Source organism: Dreissena polymorpha, chromosome 5 (genome assembly GCF_020536995.1).
Source record: "Dreissena polymorpha isolate Duluth1 chromosome 5, UMN_Dpol_1.0, whole genome shotgun sequence".
In the NCBI taxonomy this organism is placed as follows: Eukaryota; Metazoa; Mollusca; class Bivalvia; order Myida; family Dreissenidae; genus Dreissena; species Dreissena polymorpha.
In genome coordinates, this window is record NC_068359.1 from 93929333 (window position 1) to 93952288 (window position 22956).

The window sequence follows — 22956 nt, forward strand, 5'->3', positions numbered from 1 at the left end:
ATATTTTGTCGACTGCTGGGACCTTATATGACAGAATCATTTTGTATTGCAATTACCGGCAGATTGCTGTTATTTGTTAGTTCCACATAAAAAGGGAATTAAATTCTGTTCATCCCAGTGTATGAGATTAATCAGGTAAAGGTTAAAAAGTAAATATGATTTCAGTATATGTTATTGGGATTACGCTTTTATTGAGCCTCCATCTGCTAAAATGGGGCCTATTGCATGTGCATAAATTTTGGTCCAAGATTAGCCTGTGCGATCCACACAGGCTAATCAGAAACAGCATGTTCTTCTTGTATTGTATTTATCGTTTAAAGGACGTGTCTTCTTAGGACAAATCCATTGAAGGTGGAAATTGTTGTCCCTTATTAGCCTGTGCAACTGCACAAATAATTCTGGGATTCCACTCTAGGAATATGCATTAAACCCCATTTTCCCAGAACAAGGATCAACTGTAATACAGTTTCTTATATTGAGCTTCATGAGTTTCCTTCCAGGTGGTATGTTAGATATCTCACAGATGACCTTTACCCTGGCCCAGTTCTTCCATCACCAGTTGACCTCTTGTCACCATGGCAATGGTAGCTGTCTGGCTGAAGTGTACTGCGAGGATAACTTCCAGAACATCGAAACTCAGGGTGCCATTGTAACCTTCAATCTGTTGAGAGCAAATGGCAACTACATTGGTTTCTCAGAGGTAAATTTTTTAATTTAGTGCCCCTCAGACTAGCCCTCATTGTCAATTACTTTTCTATATCTTAATTTATTATTATTCTTTATTATTCTTGAAAATCATTCTTTCATGAAGCACAATCTCGTTTTGTCAATGGTTTTATGTTTCTAAAGAAACACAACTCAGTTTACTTTAAGACTTAACATTTAATAGAAGTGTTCTCCCTTACCATTTGTTAAACCTGTGTAGAACTTTCAAGGGTATGCTGCAACGTAGTTTAGTACCTTAATATAAATTCTAGAGCTGTTGGAAATTTCAAGTTGGACATTTTTAGTTGAATTTTATTTTACAAAGATACTTTTACTTATTAAGCACAAAAAGCAAAGTATGTGCAAGGTAACTATTTACAAAAAAATTACATAAAGTTTTTGGAAACAAATGCATCAGTCGGCGCTTTTCTTCTTACATTTCAGGCCAACTGGCGTTTGATATGGGTTATCTATTACAATCTTTGCCGTTTGATTATAAATTGCAATTGCCCTAAATGGTATAGAAGATTTAATTGATGACTTTTGTTGCAGTTATGATAACTAATTGCATTGGGAAAAGATTGTTTATGATTAAGCAATTTTTAAAGACACTGTCTCAAAAAGTATTTCAAAGTTTCATGAAAAGTACTTCATCCCAAGGTTTTTGTCCGAAAAATACAAAGGGTCCAGATTTATAGGAAGGATAAAGAACGTTTGACATTCCTTAAAATGTTGAATTTCCTGTTAACAGGTTGAAAAGCTTGGGCAGTTGTACAACATTCATTTTCGAACTGGGTGTTTCTGCAACATTGGGGCCTGTCAGAAATACTTGAAGATGTCAGATGAACAAATCCAAGGCAACTTCAGTGTAAGGATATTCATCAGCTATAACTACCTCAATCCTGAAGCCCAGTGACATATTGTAATGATATGAGTCGTGTTCTGGGAAAACTGGGCTTAATGCATGTGCCTAAAGTGTTGTCCCAGATTAGCCTGTGCAGTCTGCACAGGCTAATCAGGGACGTCACTTTCCGCTTTTATGAAATTTTTCGTTCAAATAAAAACTCTTCTTAGCAAAAATCCAATTTAGGCGGAAAATGTTGTCCCTGATTAGCCTTTGCAGACTGCACAGGTTAATCTGGGACGACACTTAACGCACATACATTAAGTCCAGTTTTCTCAGAACATGACCCATATTATTGCTCGGCTCATTTGCCAACATGTGTTATTTATTTTGTCTAAAACTTGTTACAAGTTAAGAATTAATTGTTCGGGCATATTTCTTATTTATTTGTATAAAGATACAACTATTAACAGAAGCCATAGGAAATATGTCATAATAAATCTGCTTCAGGCCTTTGTGTTAATTTTTTTTAATAAGTGCTTGAAACAAACCAGATGTAAACTTTTATGTTTTTGTATTCTGATTTTTTCCCAGGTACTCTGTACCATGTGTGTAGTGATAACCTTGCCCTTTTTTTCATGCAGGTCTTATATGAAGGTCTTTACCTGGTCTTCCAGGTTGGCATGTCATACTTGTATTGATTACCATGTTTTTTTTTGTTTTTCCATGCGTTTCCTTCATGTAGTAATGACATTGACTTTATGCATGTCTTTTTTCCAGGCAGGTCATGTGTGTGGAGATGACCTTGACCTAATTGACGGTAGACCGACGGGCGCAGTACGGGTATCATTCGGCTACATGTCTACCATGCTGGATGCCAAGAAATGTCTGCAGTTTATTGTAGACTGCTTCCTTGAGCGTTGTGATAAACAGGTCTTCTGTAGCAAAAATATCTGGCAACCAGTCGGCAAAACTGTGGCTGCTTCTGACAGCAGCAAAGTCTCTGAAAAAAATAATGTGAATACACAGTTATTGAATGATATTACTGTAAATGCTAGTGATACGCAATATGATAATACAATTGTTAATGAAGAAAAATCTAGTTTAGCTCAAAGTTCAAATATTGAAAATACAAAAGTTTCTCAACAACTGTCTGGAAAGGTTAATAAAATGATGGTCTGTGTTGAAATGAACTTTGAAACGCCAAGTGAAATAAGAAAAGTAAATACAAAATTAGAACAGTTGATTCAGAACAAAGAACATTCCTATGGTGATTTAAATCCAGATATAGTTACCATGGTAACTGAAGAAACAGAAGAGTTTGAAGCTTGTGAAGGCAGGGTGTTGGCTGATATTTTCCTCTACCCTGTTAAGTCATGTGCTGCATTCAGGGTAAGCTTTGGGGTTTAGTCATTATAAGATTTAACAGAGTTATGACTTAGCTTTAATGGTTTGAAACACCTACAATTGATATAAATTCATACATGTCAAAAATATTTTGTATTCACCTTTCGTAAAAGTATTGAAATGGTTAACAAACATCAGGACTATTTTTATGCCGCCGGTAGAAGGGCATATAGTGATCGGACTGTCCATCCGTCTGTCCGTCTTTCCGTCACACTTTGCGTTTAGGTTTCAAAAAATGCTCATAACTTCTATGTCCCTTGAGATGTAACCTTCATATTTGGTATGCATGTGTATATGGACAAGGCCTTTCCATACGCACACAAATTTTGACCCCTGTGACCTTGATGTTGAACTTAGGGTCCGCGTTTAGGTTTCAAAATCTGTGTTTAGGTTTCGAAAAAAGCTCATAACTTTTATCAAGCGTTTATAGGGGGCATAAGTCATCCTATGGTGACAGTTCTTGTTCAAAACATTTTTTTCTGTCAATCATTTGTGTGCAGATTAGCTAAATGTTCATATGCTTTTTGGCTATAGTAAAATAACCAGATGCTGTTTGAGATTTAAATACAAAGAGAAATTCAATTGGCAATATAGTTAACTCAAATATGGTATCAATTTGTATCGCTTCGCAAAAACAACACTCCACAGGTGCCAAGATGGCCGCTCTGTTCCCGGGGTCTGCTGTATGACCGAGAGTGGATGATTGTCATGGAGACGGGCATTGCGTTGACTCAGAAGAGAGAGTACCGGCTGTGTCTGCTCCGTCCCTCCATTGATCTGTTATCTGGGCAGCTCATTCTTGCATTCCCAGGTGCAGTAAAAATATTAACTTCTCTCTGGGAGTAATGGGGTAAATGCATGTGTGTAAAGTGTCTTCCCAGATTTGCACAGGCTAGTCAGGGACAACACTTTCGGCTTAAACTGGATTGTTGCTAAGAAGATACCTGTTATAAGGGAAAAATACAATAAAAGTTGAAAGTGTTGTCACTGATTTGACTGTGTGGACTGAACAGGCTATTCTGGGGCAACACTTTACACAAATGCATTAAATGCCTTTCCGAGAGTGAGGCTCATAGTTACGTTATGTTTCTTCATATCTACATTCTGAATGGAATGGCCGTATGGCAACCATGTTTTTGTGGCTTTTGATTTGCTATTTTAACCTTGACCTCTTCGATTCAAAGTGAACTTTATCTTAGATATATCATACCGTTACTGGATGTAAAATCTAAATGGTATGATAGCATTATTTGAGCCTTGTTCTGAGAAAACAGGACTGAATGCATGTGGGTACAGTGTCACCCCAGATAAGCCTATGCAGTCTGCACAGGCTAATCAGGGATGACACCTTCAGCCTAAACTTGATTTTCGGTAAGGAGGGACTTCCTTGAAACTTAAAATACCATAAAAGCAGAAAGTGTTGTCCCTGATTTGCCTGACTGCACAGGCTAATCAGGGATGACACTTTACGCACATGCATTAAGCCCTGTTTTCTCAGAACAAGACACATTTGATTTAAATTGCCTCTTTTGTTAAGTGTGTTAAATGCTCTTACTAGTAAAGTTTATTTATAAATAAAAGAAAAGGACATTTTTTTAAAATAACTTTTCTTACTATAAATATCCAATACCTACTTAATAAATCTTACCTGATGAATCAGTTTTACTTGATGATTTGCTTTTGTTAGTTTTGTTCATTCTCAACGTGAAATTGGTATTTTGAGTTGATCAGAGTGTATTTCTTTGTCACCCAGGGATGAATGTACTTAGACTCAGCCTCACAGATATGGTTGGGGACCAAAATGAAGCAAGTCTCTGTAACGGCAAAGTGTGTGGAGACAGGTAAACATGGGTTTTGTTGTCATACAATTTCGTAAATGAGGTAGTTATGGGATTATTGTTGTTTGTTATAAAATACAGTCAATCTTGTATTAAGAGACCACTCAAGGGAGTAATCAAAAGCGGTCTCTTAAAAAATGGTCTTCAAATAAAAAAGGCCATTCTGGAAGAATGCTTACTTTTATAACAAAATGAAAATAAACACAAAACATAAACAATACTTTACTTATAATGTGTTTTATTTTTTCACTTATTACAAATTATCATTTATTATAAATGAATTGTGTGTACATATTTATTTGCAAAAACAACATAGACAAGGAAATATTTTTCGCATTTTCTTTACCTGACACATTATTTTCCACGTCTTCGAGCACCTTGGCTTTACGCTTAAGAATGTTCTGAATTTGAGTTTTACCGACTTCAAACTCATCAGCGATTTTACGTGCACTTTTACTCTTTGACAATTCCAAAGCCCAAATTTTCTCGTTCAACGTTAACACTTTTCGTTTTGACATTTTAATTTCTGCATGTACGCTTAAGGAAATCTGACTCGATTATGATACATAATGAGCTGAAAAAATTAAAACACGTCAATTGAAAACAAACAAACAGACCTGATTGGAAAATTTATTAAGTAAATAACAATGTGATTGGCTTACAAATATCTACTAATTAGCATAATTACAAATTGGTAATGTACGGATTTAGACAGATGTTGCCGATTAATAGTTTATTTTCCGCACTTCTCAGGAAATGTTTGTCGCGTACAGTGCATTGTTTCTGCACCTGTTATCTTCACTCGAGAAAAATCGGTGTTGTCTCTTAACTTTCCACAAAGTAAACTATTTAAGCTGTAGACTGTGCGTAATATGTTCCTCTATTATTCAACTCAATAAATTGATACGCAGTCTAAAAAAATACCGGTCAGAACAGGTCAACGAATAAAAGCATAATCATAATGGTTGGTGTGAAAACAAAGCAGAGGTGTAACAGTACATCTTATCGGCTTAGATAAACAATTAACACGGATTTGTTCCTGAAAGATAAATAGATTAACCAATTTTACCTCCTAGTGGTCGCTTAATTCAAGATTCGGACATTAAAATACACAAAAATCAGCGGTCGCTGGTCGCGTAAGACAAAAGTCGCTTAATACAATATCATTATATAGCGAAAAAGCTCCGTGGGATTTCAAAATGGTCGCATAAGACAAAGGTCGCCTAATACAAGTGGTCGCACCCACAAGATTGACTGTATAACGTACAAGTCGAAAATGGGAGTTTCACAGTTATTTGCTGTGAAAAATGATCTGAAAGTATCCATTATTTTACTATATACTCCTTGTGTTTTTGGTATTTTACTGTTTGAAATCACGTTGCTCACAATGTTATATTTTATTATGGGTAGTTTAAAATTTTGAGCAGGGTTTAAAAAGTTCCCATTCATATTTGTTACATCATCTATTTCTATTTGAATATTAATTTAAACAAAATAATTTATATTACATTCACATTCTTTATCTACTAATTCTACTACAAAACGTTCACATTATTGATGTTCACATTTTACTACAAAACCTTCACATTTGATGTACAAATTGTACTTCAAAACAGTCACATTTGATGTACAAATTGTACTAGAAAACAGTCACATTTGATGTACCAATTGTACTACAAAACAGTCATATTTGATGTACCAATTGTACTACAAAACAGTCACATGTGATGTACAAATTGTACTACAAAACAGTCACATTTGATGTACCAATTGTACTACAAAACAGACATATTTGATGTACCAATTGTACTACAAAACAGTCATATTTGATGTACAAATGTACCACAAAACCTTCACATTTGATGTACCAATTGTACTACAAAACAGTCATATTTGATGTACCAATTGTACTACAAAACAGTCACTTTTGATGTGCAAATTGTACTACAAAACAGTCATATTTGATGTACCAATTGTACTACAAAACAGTCATATTTGATGTACCAATTGTACTACAAAACAGTCACTTTTGATGTACAAATTGTACTACAAACAGTCATATTTGATGTACCAATTGTACTACAAAACAGTCATATTTGATGTACCAATTGTACAACAAAACAGTCACTTTTGATGTACAAATTGTACTACAAACAGTCATATTTGATGTACCAATTGTACTACAAAACAGTCACATTTGATGTACCAATTGTATCACATAACCTTCACATTTTATGTACAAATTGTACCACAAAACCTTCACATTTGATGTACAAATTGTACTACAAAACATTCACATTTGATGTACAATTCCTACTACACGCATATGATGTACAAATTCTAATACAAAATGATAACATTCTTGATGTACAAATTCTACTACTAAACATTTGCATTTGATGCACTATTTCTTCTCCAAAACGTTCACATTTAATTTTAAAATTATGCCACAAAACGTTCACATTTGCTGTACAAAGTCTACTTCAAAACGTTCAAATTTGACGTACAAATTGTACTACAAAACGTTTGCACTTGATGTACAAAGTCTACTACAAAATGTTCACTTTTTTATGTACAAATTCAACTACAAAATGTCCACATTCTTGATGTACAAATTTTACTACAAAACATTCACATTTGATGTACAATTTGTACTCCTATCCGTTCTTTTTGAATGTACAAATTCTGCTACATACCATTCACATTTAATGTACACATTCTTCTACAAAATGCTCACATTTCCGTGTATCTATTCTACTGCAGAGTGTCCAGTGTAGACTGTGGTGTTGTGGTGGCAGACTGGTTAAGCGAGGCACTGTGTCGACCTGGCTGTCGTTTGATACGTCAAGCAGCAGACGACACTCGGGCCTCAAAACTGAAGAGCTCCACATGTAAAACTATTAAGAATGTATACCTTTCTCACTGAGATACTCACTTTGAAGCATTTTAGTTTTAAAGGCTTCACTTCCAACCGGAAGGCACTTATGAGCAGCAAACAGAACAAAACCTGAACTGACTGCCAGTAACTTGCAGGCTGTTCTGGTTTTATGATGGTTGCATATTGCAATTTTCACTTTCTGGGCAGGAAAGGTTGAATTTGCTATACACGACATAGTGACATGTATGGGTTGTTGTTGTTTGTTTTTCAATGATGTTTCACATGATAAATGCTGCACTTTCAGCTTCAATATCAATAGATGAAATCAACATTGAAATTAGTGATGTGGTTTTTGTGTGTGACATATTTCATGTTAGCAAACATTAATCAACACGGTTTTACACCAGTTCTTAATAATTTGTGTTCAAAATTGACGAGAGTATAAACATCTGCTGCTGAAAATAGCAATTCCTCTAGTATGCTAAAAATTGAATTATACACACATCTCTGTACATATATGTCCCTGTTAATGTTCTATGCCTTCATCAATCCATTTATTAATGAAAAATATGAACTTGAAGGAATTAAAAAAAATACAATAAATACTTGCTTCACATTTCTTAGAAGTTCCTGTAGCCATTCATAAAACCGTTGAAGACTAGACCTATTGCTACACGTTTCATAAGTTAAGAATTTAGTGTTTTTTTTAGCTCACTTGAGCACAACGTGCTCATGGCGAGCTTTTGTGATCGCCTTTTGTCCGTTGTGCGGTGTCAACACTTGCCTTGTTAACACTCTATAGGGCACATTTATTTCCAATCTTCATGAAATTTGGTAAGAAGATTGGTCTCAATGATATCTTGGATGAGTTCGAAAATGTTTAAATTTGCTTGAAAAACATGGCTGCCAAGGGGCGGGGCATTTTTCCTTATATGGCATATAGTAAAATCTTGTTAACACTCTGAAGGCCACATTTATTGTCCAATCTTCATGAAACTTGGTCAGAAGATTCATCCCAATAATATCTTGGACGAGTTCACAAATGATGCGGGTTGGTTGAAAAACATGGCAGCCAGGGGGCAGGGCATTTTTCCTTATATGGCCTAGTCAAACCTTGTTTACACTCTAGAGGCCACATTTATTTTCCGATCATCATGAAACTTGGCCAGACAATTTGTCCCAATGGATTAGTTCAAAATTGGTGCTTAGACAGATTTCATTGAAACTTGGTATGAGTATATATAAGAGGATGATGCACGTTGGCGTTGTCCATCCATCCAGAAAACTTTTTTCTCTAGAAATATATTGGCGGGGGATATCAATTCAACGGAGTTGCTTGTTCACACTCTAGAAGCCACATTTATTGTCCGATCATCATGAAACTTGGTCAGAAGATTTGTCCCAATGATATCTCTGACAAGTTCGAAAATGGTTCCAGTTGCTTGAAAAACATGGCCATCAGGGGGCGGGGCATTAGTCCTTATATGGCTTCATGAATCTTCATGAAACTTTGTCAGAATATTTGTTTAAATGATATCTTGGATGTGTATAAAAATGGTTCTTGTCTGTTGAAAAACGTGGCTGCCAGGGTGTTCGCTAGTCATGAAAGTTGGTTAGAACATTTGTTCTAATGACATCTTGGGCTGTACAGAACAGATCAGTTCCTTTGAATCACAGGTGAGCGACTTTATGCCTTTTAGCATACATGCCATAATTTTTCAGACCAATTCCGGGACATTGAGTTAAATTGTCCGGGACTTTTGCCGATTCTCCGGGACATGTATAAAATGTAGCGATATTTATAGACTTATGCATTTTTGGTACGTTTTCTTTTGTTTCGCATCGTTAATTGCAAAAGTTCGAAAGCCTATCCGAAATACACTTGATCTATTAAAGTCAAATTAAACATTACTACTTCCGTTACTAGATACAAGCCACGTGTTTTCAGTTAGGCGTTCTAAACATAGATGGTTACGTCACTGTGTTATTGTTATTAAGACCGGTGTGTAACGCGTAGTTGTTGATACGCCTTTATTCATTTATAACATTTATATAATAAAAAATACATCAATACAGTACCGTTAGATCGTCAACTCAAATCAATTCACAATACATACAACCAATCACAATAAAACAAATACAACAAAACAGTACCGGTAGATCGTCAACTTAAAATCCGGACAGGATGACGTTTTTATATGCTTACTTTTTTACTCAACTTCTTTGTCGGTTAAACGTGCGAACATAAACTGCTTTTAATTTTTTAATCAGCGATGTTGGACTTCAGATGTGTAAACAACTATCATTTGCCCTTACGCAGCGGGAAATAATGACGTAGTTGATAAAAGTCAATTAACAACCACATTAAACAATGCCGCCTTTTTGGTTTGACCGCGAACGTGAGACAATCGATATGATAACAGGACCCCTGTTAATTGATCGATTTTGACACGTAGCGTAGTCTGCCTATTCGGGTAGGCATTGTCATGGAGACGCTGCAGATATACACAGATTCGAGGTGCAGTTAAGCCTTAGATAAGGTACATGTATGTATGGATTTTGTAAATTCCGGGACATTTGACAGATTTCCGGGACAGCGGGACAAGTTCTTCATTTCCGGGACTGTCCCGGACAATCCGGGACGTATGGCATGTATGCTTTTAGGCCCTCTTGTTTTGTTTAGTTGGATTTTCGGCCATTTTCAAGAGTATCTCTATCATATCATGGCATCAGTTAACCAACTCAGAGTTTTCCTAGGTGGTTTACATTACTAAATACATACTAAAGCCAAATAGTATTATATACCAATACAATTCCTTAAATCCTCAAACAAACAAACACATCAAAATAGAAGGCAGCTCCAACACTTGTTTTTTATACGGACCAATTTCAGATGACTCGACAAGTAGTGATATGCGGCTGTCATTGTCCAACGAGTCCCAGTACCTGATGATTACCCAGGACAGCACTGCAGCCCTGCACCAGAAGATTCTAGAACGTTACCAAGAAGGCGATGCAGATGCATGCTTTGGTAGAGTGCCTTTATAAATACCTCTCAAACCATCCTGGACAGCTAGTATATTTTAGTCACTCAATCTTTCGGTCAGTTAAATTGTTTCCACATATCCTTATTGATTTGGAACTTGAAAAGTGTAATAACCCTGGAGTGCAGATGGTACAAGAAAAAATGTTTAAATGCAGTGATCTTGTTATTTTTGCCCTTGAATGTGGCAATGAAAATCACCGCCATGCCATTTGACAAAGATGTGCTCTTGTTGGGCAATTTATAACTGACATTAACCAATTTATACCTAGCGTCTAGAAAAAAGGCATTGGCAAACAGCGTAGACCCAGATTAGACGCTGCATGATGCGGCGTCTCATCTGGGTCTGCGCTGTTTGCTTAAAGGAATTTCTGTAAGAAAAATTCTAAATATAGAAATAAATATACTAGACATCCCTAATTTTGGAAATAAATTGATTCAATTTAGAAGGATGGGAGAGTCCACTAGGCATAAATGGGTTAAATAAAGGACCTTTGAGTGATGATAAAAATCACCTGTTGATGTTATTTATGTCACTTGATATACACTTTTTGCTTTTATTTCACATGCTTCTGTTTATGTCATTTTCAGACGAATTAATCAATGAGATATTTAGCCCCTTTAAAAGTACTAAATAATTGCAAACTGTTTAATTTTGCCCCTATTTTTACCAATGCATGCAACAACATTATTTTTACATTATTCTTTATCATAAACAATAAAGGCCTTTAGATCTTTTAATCAGTCATAATATAATGTATTATGTCATAATACCATAATAAGAGTGAACTTAGGAAAGCGCATACCAATAAGCTATCTCTGTCTCTCAATAACAAAACAGTGCCTCTCTTTCAGATGTGAACAATCTTGTGGATCGTTTCCGTGCCAACCTGGTTGTCAGAGGTTGTTCCCCGTTTGAGGAAGATACCTGGAGCTCTGTGCAAATTGGAAAACTACACTTTCAGGTGTCTTATATTATTATTTGTGAAAAATGTTTGTAAAATAAGAGCATAGTGTTTGAAATATAATTCACAAGATTAGATAATAACAACTTAACTTGACCATGTTCTTGCTACTTCTTTTGATCAGCATTATGTATGTGTGCCTTTTTCTTAGTCTCCATCGTTCCTTTTGTCAATCCATGTAATCTTTTCTTGGACACTCTTTGCTTGTGAACTGGAATAGTACTACAACACATATGGGTGTTTGTAATAGATGTTTCTGGTCTTGTTTTGTAGGTTTTGACTAGCAAAATATTTGTTCAGGAAATTAATTTTAAGTTTAATTTTGCAGATCATGTCCAAATTATTTAAATATATGTGTTTTTACAAACAAGTTTTTTTTTTTTAAAGGTAATAAAGGTAAGAAACTTCATTATGGTACTTAATATTGCCATATATCATGATGCACATCAGTTGCGATATGGTACTTAATATTGCCATATATCATGATGCACATCAGTTGTTCATAATTGCAGCATGACATAATATGCATGATTTGGGGATAACTTCGCTAAATGAATAATCGTTAAGTGTCATCCCAGATTAGCCTGTGCTGTCCGTGCAATCCAGAGTGGATTTTATTTTTGTACAAAGAGACTTCCTTTAAACAAAAAGTTTGATAAAGAGGAAAGTGTTGTCCCAGATAAGCTTGTGCCAACTGCACAGCCTAATCCAGTACAACAATTTACGCCCATGCATTATGCCCAGTTTTCCCAGTACAAGGCACAATAATTCAAATGTTCCACTCCATGCACAGAGCCAGGGTCAGTGTTCCCGTTGTCAGATGGTGTGTATGGACCAGAGTAGTGGGGAACGGTCTGGAGAGCCCCTGAAAACACTTGCCGTCTGGCGCGGAAAGAAGGTAACCATGGAAACAGTATAACAGCTTATTCTTTATGTTGGAGGTTCTTTAAAGACAAGAACCTCTGAAAGCAGAAGAAGAAAAAACACTTCAAAGATGAAATCCATATTTCAATAAGTGGTGCAAGTGTTTTCAGTAACAAAATGGAGCTATTGTGTTGTTATTATATATGCTTAAATACCTTATATCAAGATCTAACAAGGGATTGCATATGTTGTTGGTTTGGTTAAGGTCACTGCAAGTAAATATTGAAGAATTGTTTACTTTGTACTCAATTAATTTAAAACAAAATAATTTTTAACAAAACATATGAGCTTTGCTCTGAAAATGTTCAATTGCGTAAAGTGTAGTCCCAGATTAGCCTGTGCAGACTGCACAGGCTATTCAGGGATGACACTTTCTGCCTAAATTAGATTTTTGCTAATAAGAGACTTTCTTGAAATGAAAAATATCAGAAAACAGAAAAAGTCTTCCCTGATTAGCCTGTGCACAGGCTAATCTGGGACGAAACTGTACACACATGCATTAAACCACCTTTTCACATAGCACGGCCCATATGTAGATACTGTTTTGTCCAGGAAATGCACATGGGATGTGTGTGATCAAGTTCTAGGTCACTGTTACTAAAATAAAGGTTTTGGCTAAATAGCTCAGGAATGAAGCAAGCTATTGTGAGAAAACAAGCAGACACATTATGCAGATTTAGTGATTTGGCTCCTGCAATAAAAACAGTTTGTCCAAAAAAAATCTGACAAGAAACAGAAAAAAAAAACAAGCACAAACAGTTCTTGTTTGAAAAGCATTAAAACTTAAAATGTGATATTTATGTATTCTTGTATTGAGATCTCATGCAAGTTAAATGACAAAAGTACTAAAAATGCACCGTAGTTAAGTCAGCAAATATGTCGGTTCTTTAAACCACTGCAGCATGGGCGTACATTGGGGTCACTCTGTGTATCAGTTTGTTGGGAAGTCAGTTTGTTTGAATCAGATGTTACTTTTTTAGCTCGACTATTATATATAATAAAATATATATAGTGGAGCTATCCTACTCACCCCGGCGTTAGCGTCTGCGTTAGCGTGCAAATGTTAAAGTTTTCGTACTACCCAAATATTTTCTTTGTCCCTTGACATATTGCTTTCATATTTTGCATACTCGTTTACCAACATGACCCCAACCTATAAACAAGAGCAGACAACTCTATCAAGCATTTTGTCATAATTATGGCCCCTTTTCCACTTAGAATATGCAGCAAATGTTAAAGTTTCCGTACTACCTCAACTATTTTCAATGTCCCTTGACATATTGCTTCATATTTTGCATACTTGTTAACCATCATGACCCCAACCTATAAACAAGAGCAGACAACTGTATCAAGCATTTTGACAGAATTATTGCCCATTTATACTTAGAATATGCATATTATTGATAAATCTATGTTAAAGTTTGCGTACTACCCCAAATATTTCCTATATCCTTTGACATATTGCTTTCATAGTTTGCATACTTGTTAACCAACATGACCCCAACCTATAAACAAGAGCAGACAACTGTATCAAGCATTTTTACCAAATTATGGCCCCTTTTATACTTAGAATATGCATATTATTGATAAATCTATGTTAAAGTTTGACAAAAACAACACTTACCTGACATACCACAATGCACTCCACCCAAACCATCCCCCACGCCCCCCCCCTTTATTTTTGAAAGATCATCTATTAAACGATCACACACCCACATTATACCCCCTCTCCCCCCCACCCCACCCCCCTTAAACCTAAAAAAAATTAAAAAATTTGTTTTCTTATTTTTGTAAGATCATCTATTAAATGATCACACACCCACATTATACCCCCCCCTCTCCATGATGGCTTATGTTATACTGTCAAGCACTCAAATAGTCGAGCGCGTCTGACAGCTCTTGTTTCACCCCCCCCCCCCCCCCCCCCCCCCAAGTCATTTGCCCTTGAACATTATTGACAAAGAAGTACAGGAGTATTGGTCATATTTGTGACAAAGCCCTTATTGTTATTTTAATCAAAATACTTTTAAATCACATTTATCCCTCGAGTTTCACAATTGAATTAAAATTAATAAAACCTAGGCTTTCTATTTTAAGCCAGATAGGCTTTCCCAGTACACTTTGTAACCTTTCTTACAAAAGTTCTCAACAGATATCTTAAACGGTTTTGAACTTTGGTCCTTTTCAGATTCCGTTTGGAATTCACCTTGGTCATGCATGGAAGGTGGAGAGGGATTTTACAGAAATACAAGTGGGAGACCCTGTATTTGTGACAATCTGATTTCTGGACATTTCATCTGCATATGCTTTGTTCTTTATGCCACATTCTTTCTTGGACCAGAAGACTTTTTCTCCATCAAAAAGCAAAGCAACCATGCTTTGTGGTTGGGTATAAATGTATTAACAAAATTATCTCGAAATCCACTGCTTAAATTTTTGTTATAATTTTGCAGCAAACATTCCTGAACTGGTTTTGTACCAGATCAATTAAACATATTTTCATTTGTAACACTTACTTTTTGGCCTAAGTGATATTGATTTGTTTAGCTCTACTGGCCATAGGCCAGAAGAGCTTATGGGATGGCATGGTGTCTGTCTGTCTGTGCGTTAGACTTTCTCTTGTTTATCCGATTAAGTCCACATTTTTCATCCACTTCTTTTCAAACTTGTTCAGTGTGTTGATATTAATGAGGACTCGAAACCTATCAAAAATGGGTTACATCAGAGAAAAAAGTCCAGAATTATCTCCCCTTAAATTTGAGAAAATTGTGAAATAAGGCTTGTTTACGCAATAAAGTCCACAGTTTTCATCCAATCATTTCCCAACTTGCACAGTGTCTTTATCTGAATGATGAGTCAAACCCTATTGAAAATGAGCAATATCGAAGTTATAAGTCCAGAATTATCTCCCCTTGAATTTGAGAAAAAAAAAGAAAATCTTTAACATTTTGCCATAACTTTTGCAATATTGAAGATAGCAACTTCATATTTGGCATGCATGTGTATCTCATAGAGCTGCACATTTATGAGTAGTGAAAGGTCAAGGTCATCCTTCAAGGTCAAAGGTCAAAAACAAATAAATCAAAGCGGCGCAGAAGGGGACATAGTGTTTCCGACAAACACATTTCTTGTTTGTTTACATATAAAGTTCTATCCGTTTGAAACTTCAACGGATGTTTTATATCATCAAGGGCCAGAACCCCATTGAGAGTGAAGAAAATTTGTCCAACTTATTGTTGAAATGGAGCCATTTGAAGTTTAAATTTTACGTTTCTTCTTGTTTATGCGATGAATTTCCCATTTTGGGTCTGTTTGTTTAAAACTTACTCAGATTGTTCATACTATCAAGGGCTTGAGCCCTATTGATTCCAGCCAGTAGAGCGATATAGGCCCTCATGGGCCTCTTTTTAAAATATTTTTTTCAAAAGTATCCAATAATGTCTTATTTTGCCTATTATTTGTAAAATATTATAACTCAAGCATATACCTAAATTATTTATCAAAGACTTTGTGATAATCTTACATAGTTTTTATGTTGGATTAAATGTCTCATTTGAAATAAGATAAATGGGCTACCTATAGAAAATAATCAGATTTTTATTGTTGAAATGATTACTTTAATCAGAATATTTAATGAAATATGGTGATATTGTGATGACTTGTAATTTACAATAAAGTAACAAGTTAGATGATAACTTTATTTGCATGGTCTGTTACCAATAACTGTTTTTAGCTTACCGTTGCACAATATGCTGATGTGGATCTATTGTGATCACCTTTTTTGGTTGTTTGTCGTCGACATTTGCCCTGTGAACACTCTGGAGGCAGCATTTATTTCCAATCTTACTGAAACTTGGTCAGAGCATTTGTCCCGATGATTACTCAGCAGAGTTCAAAGCTAAGGTCATGTTGTGTCAAAAATAGGTCACCAGATAAAATTGAAGAAAGGGCTTGTGAACACTCTTGGCATAACATGGATTGCCTAATCTCCTTGTGAACACTCTTGACATAACATGGATTGCCTAATCTCCTTGTGAACACTCTTGACATAACATGGATTGCCTAATCTTCTTGTGAACACTCTTGACATAACATGGATTGCCCAATCTCCTTGTGAACACTCTTGACATAACATGGATTGCATAATCTCCTTGTGAACACTCTTGACATAACATGGATTGCCTAATCTTCTTGTGAACACTCTTGACATAACATGGATTGCCCAATCTCCTTGTGAACACTCTTGACATAACATGGATTGCATAATCTCCTTGTGAACACTCTTGACATAACATGGATTGCCTAATCTCCTTGTGAACACTCTTGACATAACATGGATTGCCTAATCTTCTTGTGAACACTCTTGACATAACATGGATTGCATAATCTCCTTGTGAACACTCTTGACATAACATGGATTGCCTAATCTCCTTGTGAACACTCTTGACATAACATGGATTGCCTAATCTTCTTGTGAACACTCTTGACATAACATGGATTGCCTAATCTCCTTGTGAACACTCTTGACATAACATGGATTGCCTAATCTCCTTGTGAACACTCTTGACATAACATGGATTGCCTAATCTCCTTGTGAACACTCTTGACATAACATGGATTGCCTAATCTCCTTGTGAACACTCTTGACATAACATGGATTGCCTAATCTCCTTGTGAACACTCTTGACATAACATGGATTGCCTAATCTCCTTGTGAACACTCTTGACATAACATGGATTGCCTAATCTTCTTGTGAACACTCTTGACATAACATGGATTGCCTAATCTCCTTGTGAACACTCTTGACATAACATGGATTGCCCAATCTCCTTGTGAACACTCTTGACATAACATGGATTGCATAATCTCCTTGTGAACACTCTTGACATAACATGGATTGCCTAATCTCCTTGTGAACACTCTTGACATAACATGGATTGCCTAATCTCCTTGTGAACACTCTTGACATAACATGGATTGCCTAATCTCCTTGTGAACACTCTTGACATAACATGGATTGCCTAATCTCCTTGTGAACACTCTTGACATAACATGGATTGCCTAATCTCCTTGTGAACACTCTTGACATAACATGGATTGCCTAATCTCCTTGTGAACACTCTTGACATAACATGGATTGCCTAATCTCCTTGTGAACACTCTTGACATAACATGGATTGCCTAATCTCCTTGTGAACACTCTTGACATAACATGGATTGCCTAATCTCCTTGTGAACACTCTTGACATAACATGGATTGCCTAATCGCCTTGTGAACACTCTTGACATAACATGGAATGTCTAATCTCCTTGTGAACACTCTTGACATAACATGGATTGCCTAATCTCCTTGTGAACACTCTTGACATAACATGGATTGCCTAATCTCCTTGTGAACACTCTTGACATAACATGGATTGCCTAATCTCCTTGTGAACACTCTTGACATAACATGGATTGCCTAATCTCCTTGTGAACACTCTTGACATAACATGGATTGCCTAATCTCCTTGTGAACACTCTTGACATAACATGGAATGTCTAATCTCCTTGTGAACACTCTTGACATAATGTGTCACATAGGTTAAAAAACTATGTCAAATTAAAGAAAGAAAAGATTTGATTTTCAAATACCTTTAACATGCGGCTTTAAAGTGCAATATGCTAAAATGACGTCATCGGATGTCAAGCCTAAGGCGGGTTTGTACAACACCACAACTAAATACATTAATAAAATAAGTGACAAATTCAGGTAATCTGGTGGGCATATATTTCTTATTATATATCTCTTTTCTTTTGCCAAAACAAAATATTTTAATTGTAACATGCTGATTTTTTTATTTCAAATAATTTTAGTTGCACTATTTGGTGGGTAAAGATAGAAATAAACATTCAAGCTTTGTAGTTAAACATTGTGTACCTTGATTGTTGCTTCCTCTTCAATTGCACTACTACTTTTGTGTGCTACAGTTGTTTGGTGCCTTGTCTGATAATTGTTTTAAATGATATATCAGCTGAATTTGAAACTTGGTCTTGTGGGGTAAAACACAGGTCACTATGTAGATTAAAGACAAAGCTTGTGAACACTCTGGAGGCCATTATTATTGACCAATGATCTCAGGGGACTTCAAAATAGGGTCACATTTAGTAAAAAACTAGGTCAATAGGTCAAATTTAAAAAAAACTAAAAAATTAAGGCCACATTTATTGCACAATTTTCATGAACCAATTATTTCTCAGATACAAACTGAGTCACGTGGTGTCAAACACAAGGTTGTTAGGGTAAATGCACATGGCAGCCAGTTAACCTACCCACACTTGTACTGTGTAACCTTGTTTACCAGTGCACATATTTATGCCAGTAACTGCCCAAGTTGAATAAGAGGTAGATTAAAATGGCAGTAGAATGATTTCATGACCAATTCCTTCACAAGTTATGTGGCACACCTGTGATTCTCAACTTTGTAGTCCAGCACTTTCCCAACCGAGGTATATGGCCCGCTTGTCACATTTATTGCCCAATCTTCATGACATGTGGACAAATCAATAGTCCAAATGGTTTGAAACTTAGTCATGTGTGGGTTAAAAAACTAGGCCTTTAGGACACATTTAAGAAATATTTTGTGAACACTTTAGGCCAGATGTATTGCCCAATCTTCATGAAACTTAGTCAGAAAATATATCAAGTGATATCTCCAATGAGTTCCAAACTAGGTCACATGGGATAAAAAAATATGATGAAAACATTTTGTCCCAATCAAAGCTAAGATCATTTCAAAAGTGGGTTAAATTTTGAAACAAAAAGATCAAAAAGTCAAATTTAAAAAAAGCTTTTTAACACTAGAAATCACATTTATTTGCCCAATCTTCTTGTTACTTGCTCTAAACATTTGTTCTAATGATTTCTCTGACAAATAAAATATTGTCCATTTTAATATACTGACAATTCGGCGCAACAGTTTTCTTTATGTTGCTACGGTAAACTATGCCAACCTAATGTTGAAAATTGCCAAGAGAATTACAGAAATTTGTCTGGTCTGTGTTTGAAAATGATTGTGGTTTGTTTAAAAAGCAAAACATGGCCACTAGGTGTTAGGGCAGTTTTCCTTGTAAGTCAATTGTGAAATCTTGTGACCTGTACCTGCACAGAACAGTTTAGTTCATTTGGGTCTCAGGTGAGCGTTTTATAACCTCTAAATCTAAATACATGTTTGTGATATCATAGAATATTTTAGTGTTATATTTTAAATGCATATTTGGAAAAGGTAAAAGTAACAAAGTATCTTCTTATGTTTATTCAAGTTTTATTCTAAACCCTTTGTTTGAAATATATTGTTTTAACATTTTTTTTAAACAAATTATCCATTAGTTTGTAATTGTTTGTTATACGTCAAAATGTTTTAAATAAGCTTATGGAAATTAAATAATTTATTTGTATACCATTATTTTCCTATGTTGAATAGATTCAGCTGTTGTCTAATTTTCCCAATAAAAAATATTTATACATTGGCTGTGTTTATACAATTGTTGATAGAAATAATGATGCACCTTATGCAATGACTTACGTTCCCAAAAGTAATAGTCGAATCCTACCAATTGTCCGCAATAAACATTTACATCAAAATAATGATAATGAAGTCAAAAAGAATTATAAAAGAACCAATAATAGTAGTTGATTGTAGTCTGTATTTAAAAATGATAAACTAGCTGATATATCCATCTGCATAACAGAATATACCTTAATATAAATATTTTACTTAAAATAAAAACATTAGATGAAACCACTGTAATAGGTATTTAGACTACTGTAAATGTTATCAGTACATCAGACATGATGCATACTAAAGACATTTGTTTATGGGAACCTTTTAAATGCGTCTGTGTTGTTAATGCAGCTTTTGTTACTACTCTATTTATTTCATAAGGTTAATGTTGACATTGGTACTATTTCAACGTAAAATGTCTACCAGTATTCCTATGTCATAAGTATTTGAATAAAAACAAGATATGTTTATGAAACACTATGTCCCCCTATATATTTGACCTTGAAGGATGACCTTTACCTTTCACCACTCAAAATGTGCAGCTCAATGAGATACACATGCATGTCAAATATCAAGTTGCTATCTTCAATATTGCAAAAGTGTATATTACATGAGTGAATTTGACCCATATACTTGACCTTTGACCTTGAAGGATTACCTTGACCTTGATCTTTCACCACTCAAAATGTGCAGCTCCATGCGATACACATGAATGCCAAATATGAAGTTGCTATCTTCAATATTGCAAAAGTTATGGCAAATTTTAAAGTTTGACGCAAACAAACAAAGCAACACACAAACAGACAGGGCAAAAACAATATTTCCCCCACTATAGTGGTGGGGGACATAAAAAGACCGTGATTTATGATAACATTTATACCGTATAAATAAAGGCCTTCCATTCTTCACACTTGAATATTTACAATTGTGGACCAAATCTAGATCTCATCATGATCATGTTCTGGTATGTCTGAGAATCCACGTGAGTTTGAACAACAAACTCCTTTACACTCTTTGCACGCACTGGAGCATTCAAGACCTTGTTTGACTCGTTCAGTACTTTATCCGCTTATATGAATATTTGAAGTCAGTGCCTATGCAGACACAAATATCTTCACGGGTTGCAATCTCGATTTGAAGATTTTACAATGTTGATTCAATACGTCGCGTGCAAAAAACTGCAATAAAAGGGACGATCAAATAAACGATACACACATGAAAATTTGAAAAATATTTTATTAAGGTATGTTTCGATGATATAATTTATTTACAAAAAAAGTATAGCTTGAACAATGTTGAAAAAAATAAATGTTATTAAAAGTGTTCGTAAAATCTTTTTGGCATCATATCTTTGCATTCAGTATGCTGTTTTAAAGTTCTCAAAACTGCATTTGCGTTTAGAAAAGGGCCTTCAGCAGAACAACAGCGGTTCCGAGCAACATCGCTGCCGTGGTTACGGTCACGTAATTTCCACCATTGCAGAGAACATCGTTTCAGATACACGTTGAAGTTTTAATGCCGAAGAGATCTACGTCAAGGCAGCCACTTAACCCAACCCCACAGGCTCTTGTAACAACTGAAAAAAGTTTGTAGCTTTAACATCAATACCAATGCCAAGACCGCAAATCAACCGGAATCAACATGAAAGAACAGTTTTATAACAATTTATGATTTGTTAACGATGTGTTAAGAAGACGATTGGCCGAAATGACGTGGTTAAGAGACATTCGAAGCAACTGTTAAAAATATTTTTAATTCATCTAAAATCAGACGACCTCGTGCGCTTTGGAAAACCAGAAGAACGTGAATACAATAGTTCAATCTCTATTTACGTGTCGTCCAAGTGCGATAATGATAAAATATTATCACAGTCTGATATATAAAAAAGAATTAATATCGAGCTATAGTTTCTTACCGTCTTGAATCTTGATCTTTGAGCAAGCGATACACGAGCTATCGGTTGCCACGTTGCTCAAAGGCGCGAAGGGGTCGGCACAGTTGCCGTCGGTAAGACTGCTACAAGTGTAACACTCCAGGGCATTCGTTCCCGCCGCTACAAACAAATACGCGATAATTAATTGTAATTTAATTCCACAAGCTAAGACATTCAAATATTATATATTGATTGTAAGCTTTTAACCAGTCAAATAGAACACACTCTTTTTTATATTCGTGTTTGAACAAAGAATATGTTCATTTTCCCCAGTAAAGCTATCCGTCCACTACATTTAAAGGAGCCAATGGCTAGTCGGTCCGTGCTAATTTCGATCCCTGTTTGGGGCGTTTATGTTAAAGTAAATACAAACACATCGTAGCGAAAAATAGACAGATATTTGAGAACATTATTTCAAGTCTTGCATGAAGTGACATGCTAAAACGAGTAATATATATATTTTTACCATTTAGTTTGAACGTAAAGAAATGAACTGACCCAATATATTAATTTTTCTGTCTGTCAATTTTTACGAAATCAATCGTTTATTTCGAATTAGAATTTGACGGAAAAATTCGGGATAATGCTTTTGAAAAGATAATCCTTTTGCACACCTGTAAACACCGATACACAAAGCGCCAATATTTACGTAATAAAACAGCATCATTTTACGTTTTGGTGCGCTTTTCTTTTGTGCGGCTATCAATGTGGAATTGACTTTGTATTTTGCATCAGGTAAAAATATTGACAATTTTAGTAATGCTATTTGACAAAATTTGCTGAAACAGCGATTTTGTTTAAGTCTTTAAATAATTTTCAAATATGATGTATAGGTCGTTTTATTTTTCGGCAAAGCTGTTTAACGTCACTTCTG

General features: G+C 35.4%; 1 protein-coding gene across 1 annotated transcript in view; it reads left to right on the forward strand.

The window, feature by feature from the left end:
* Window positions 1–15619, forward strand: part of LOC127831470 (molybdenum cofactor sulfurase-like) — a 29256-nt gene extending 13637 nt beyond the window's left edge. Inside the window, exons 6-15 of the mRNA XM_052356454.1 lie at window positions 501–700; window positions 1457–1573; window positions 2330–2941; window positions 3605–3767; window positions 4710–4797; window positions 7558–7685; window positions 10566–10703; window positions 11571–11680; window positions 12474–12578; window positions 14793–15619. Coding sequence (XP_052212414.1) covers window positions 501–700; window positions 1457–1573; window positions 2330–2941; window positions 3605–3767; window positions 4710–4797; window positions 7558–7685; window positions 10566–10703; window positions 11571–11680; window positions 12474–12578; window positions 14793–14885 — 1754 coding nt within the window. The 3' untranslated portion in view covers window positions 14886–15619. The remainder of the gene's footprint in view (window positions 1–500; window positions 701–1456; window positions 1574–2329; window positions 2942–3604; window positions 3768–4709; window positions 4798–7557; window positions 7686–10565; window positions 10704–11570; window positions 11681–12473; window positions 12579–14792) is intronic.
* The last annotated feature ends 7337 nt before the right edge of the window (window positions 15620–22956 follow it).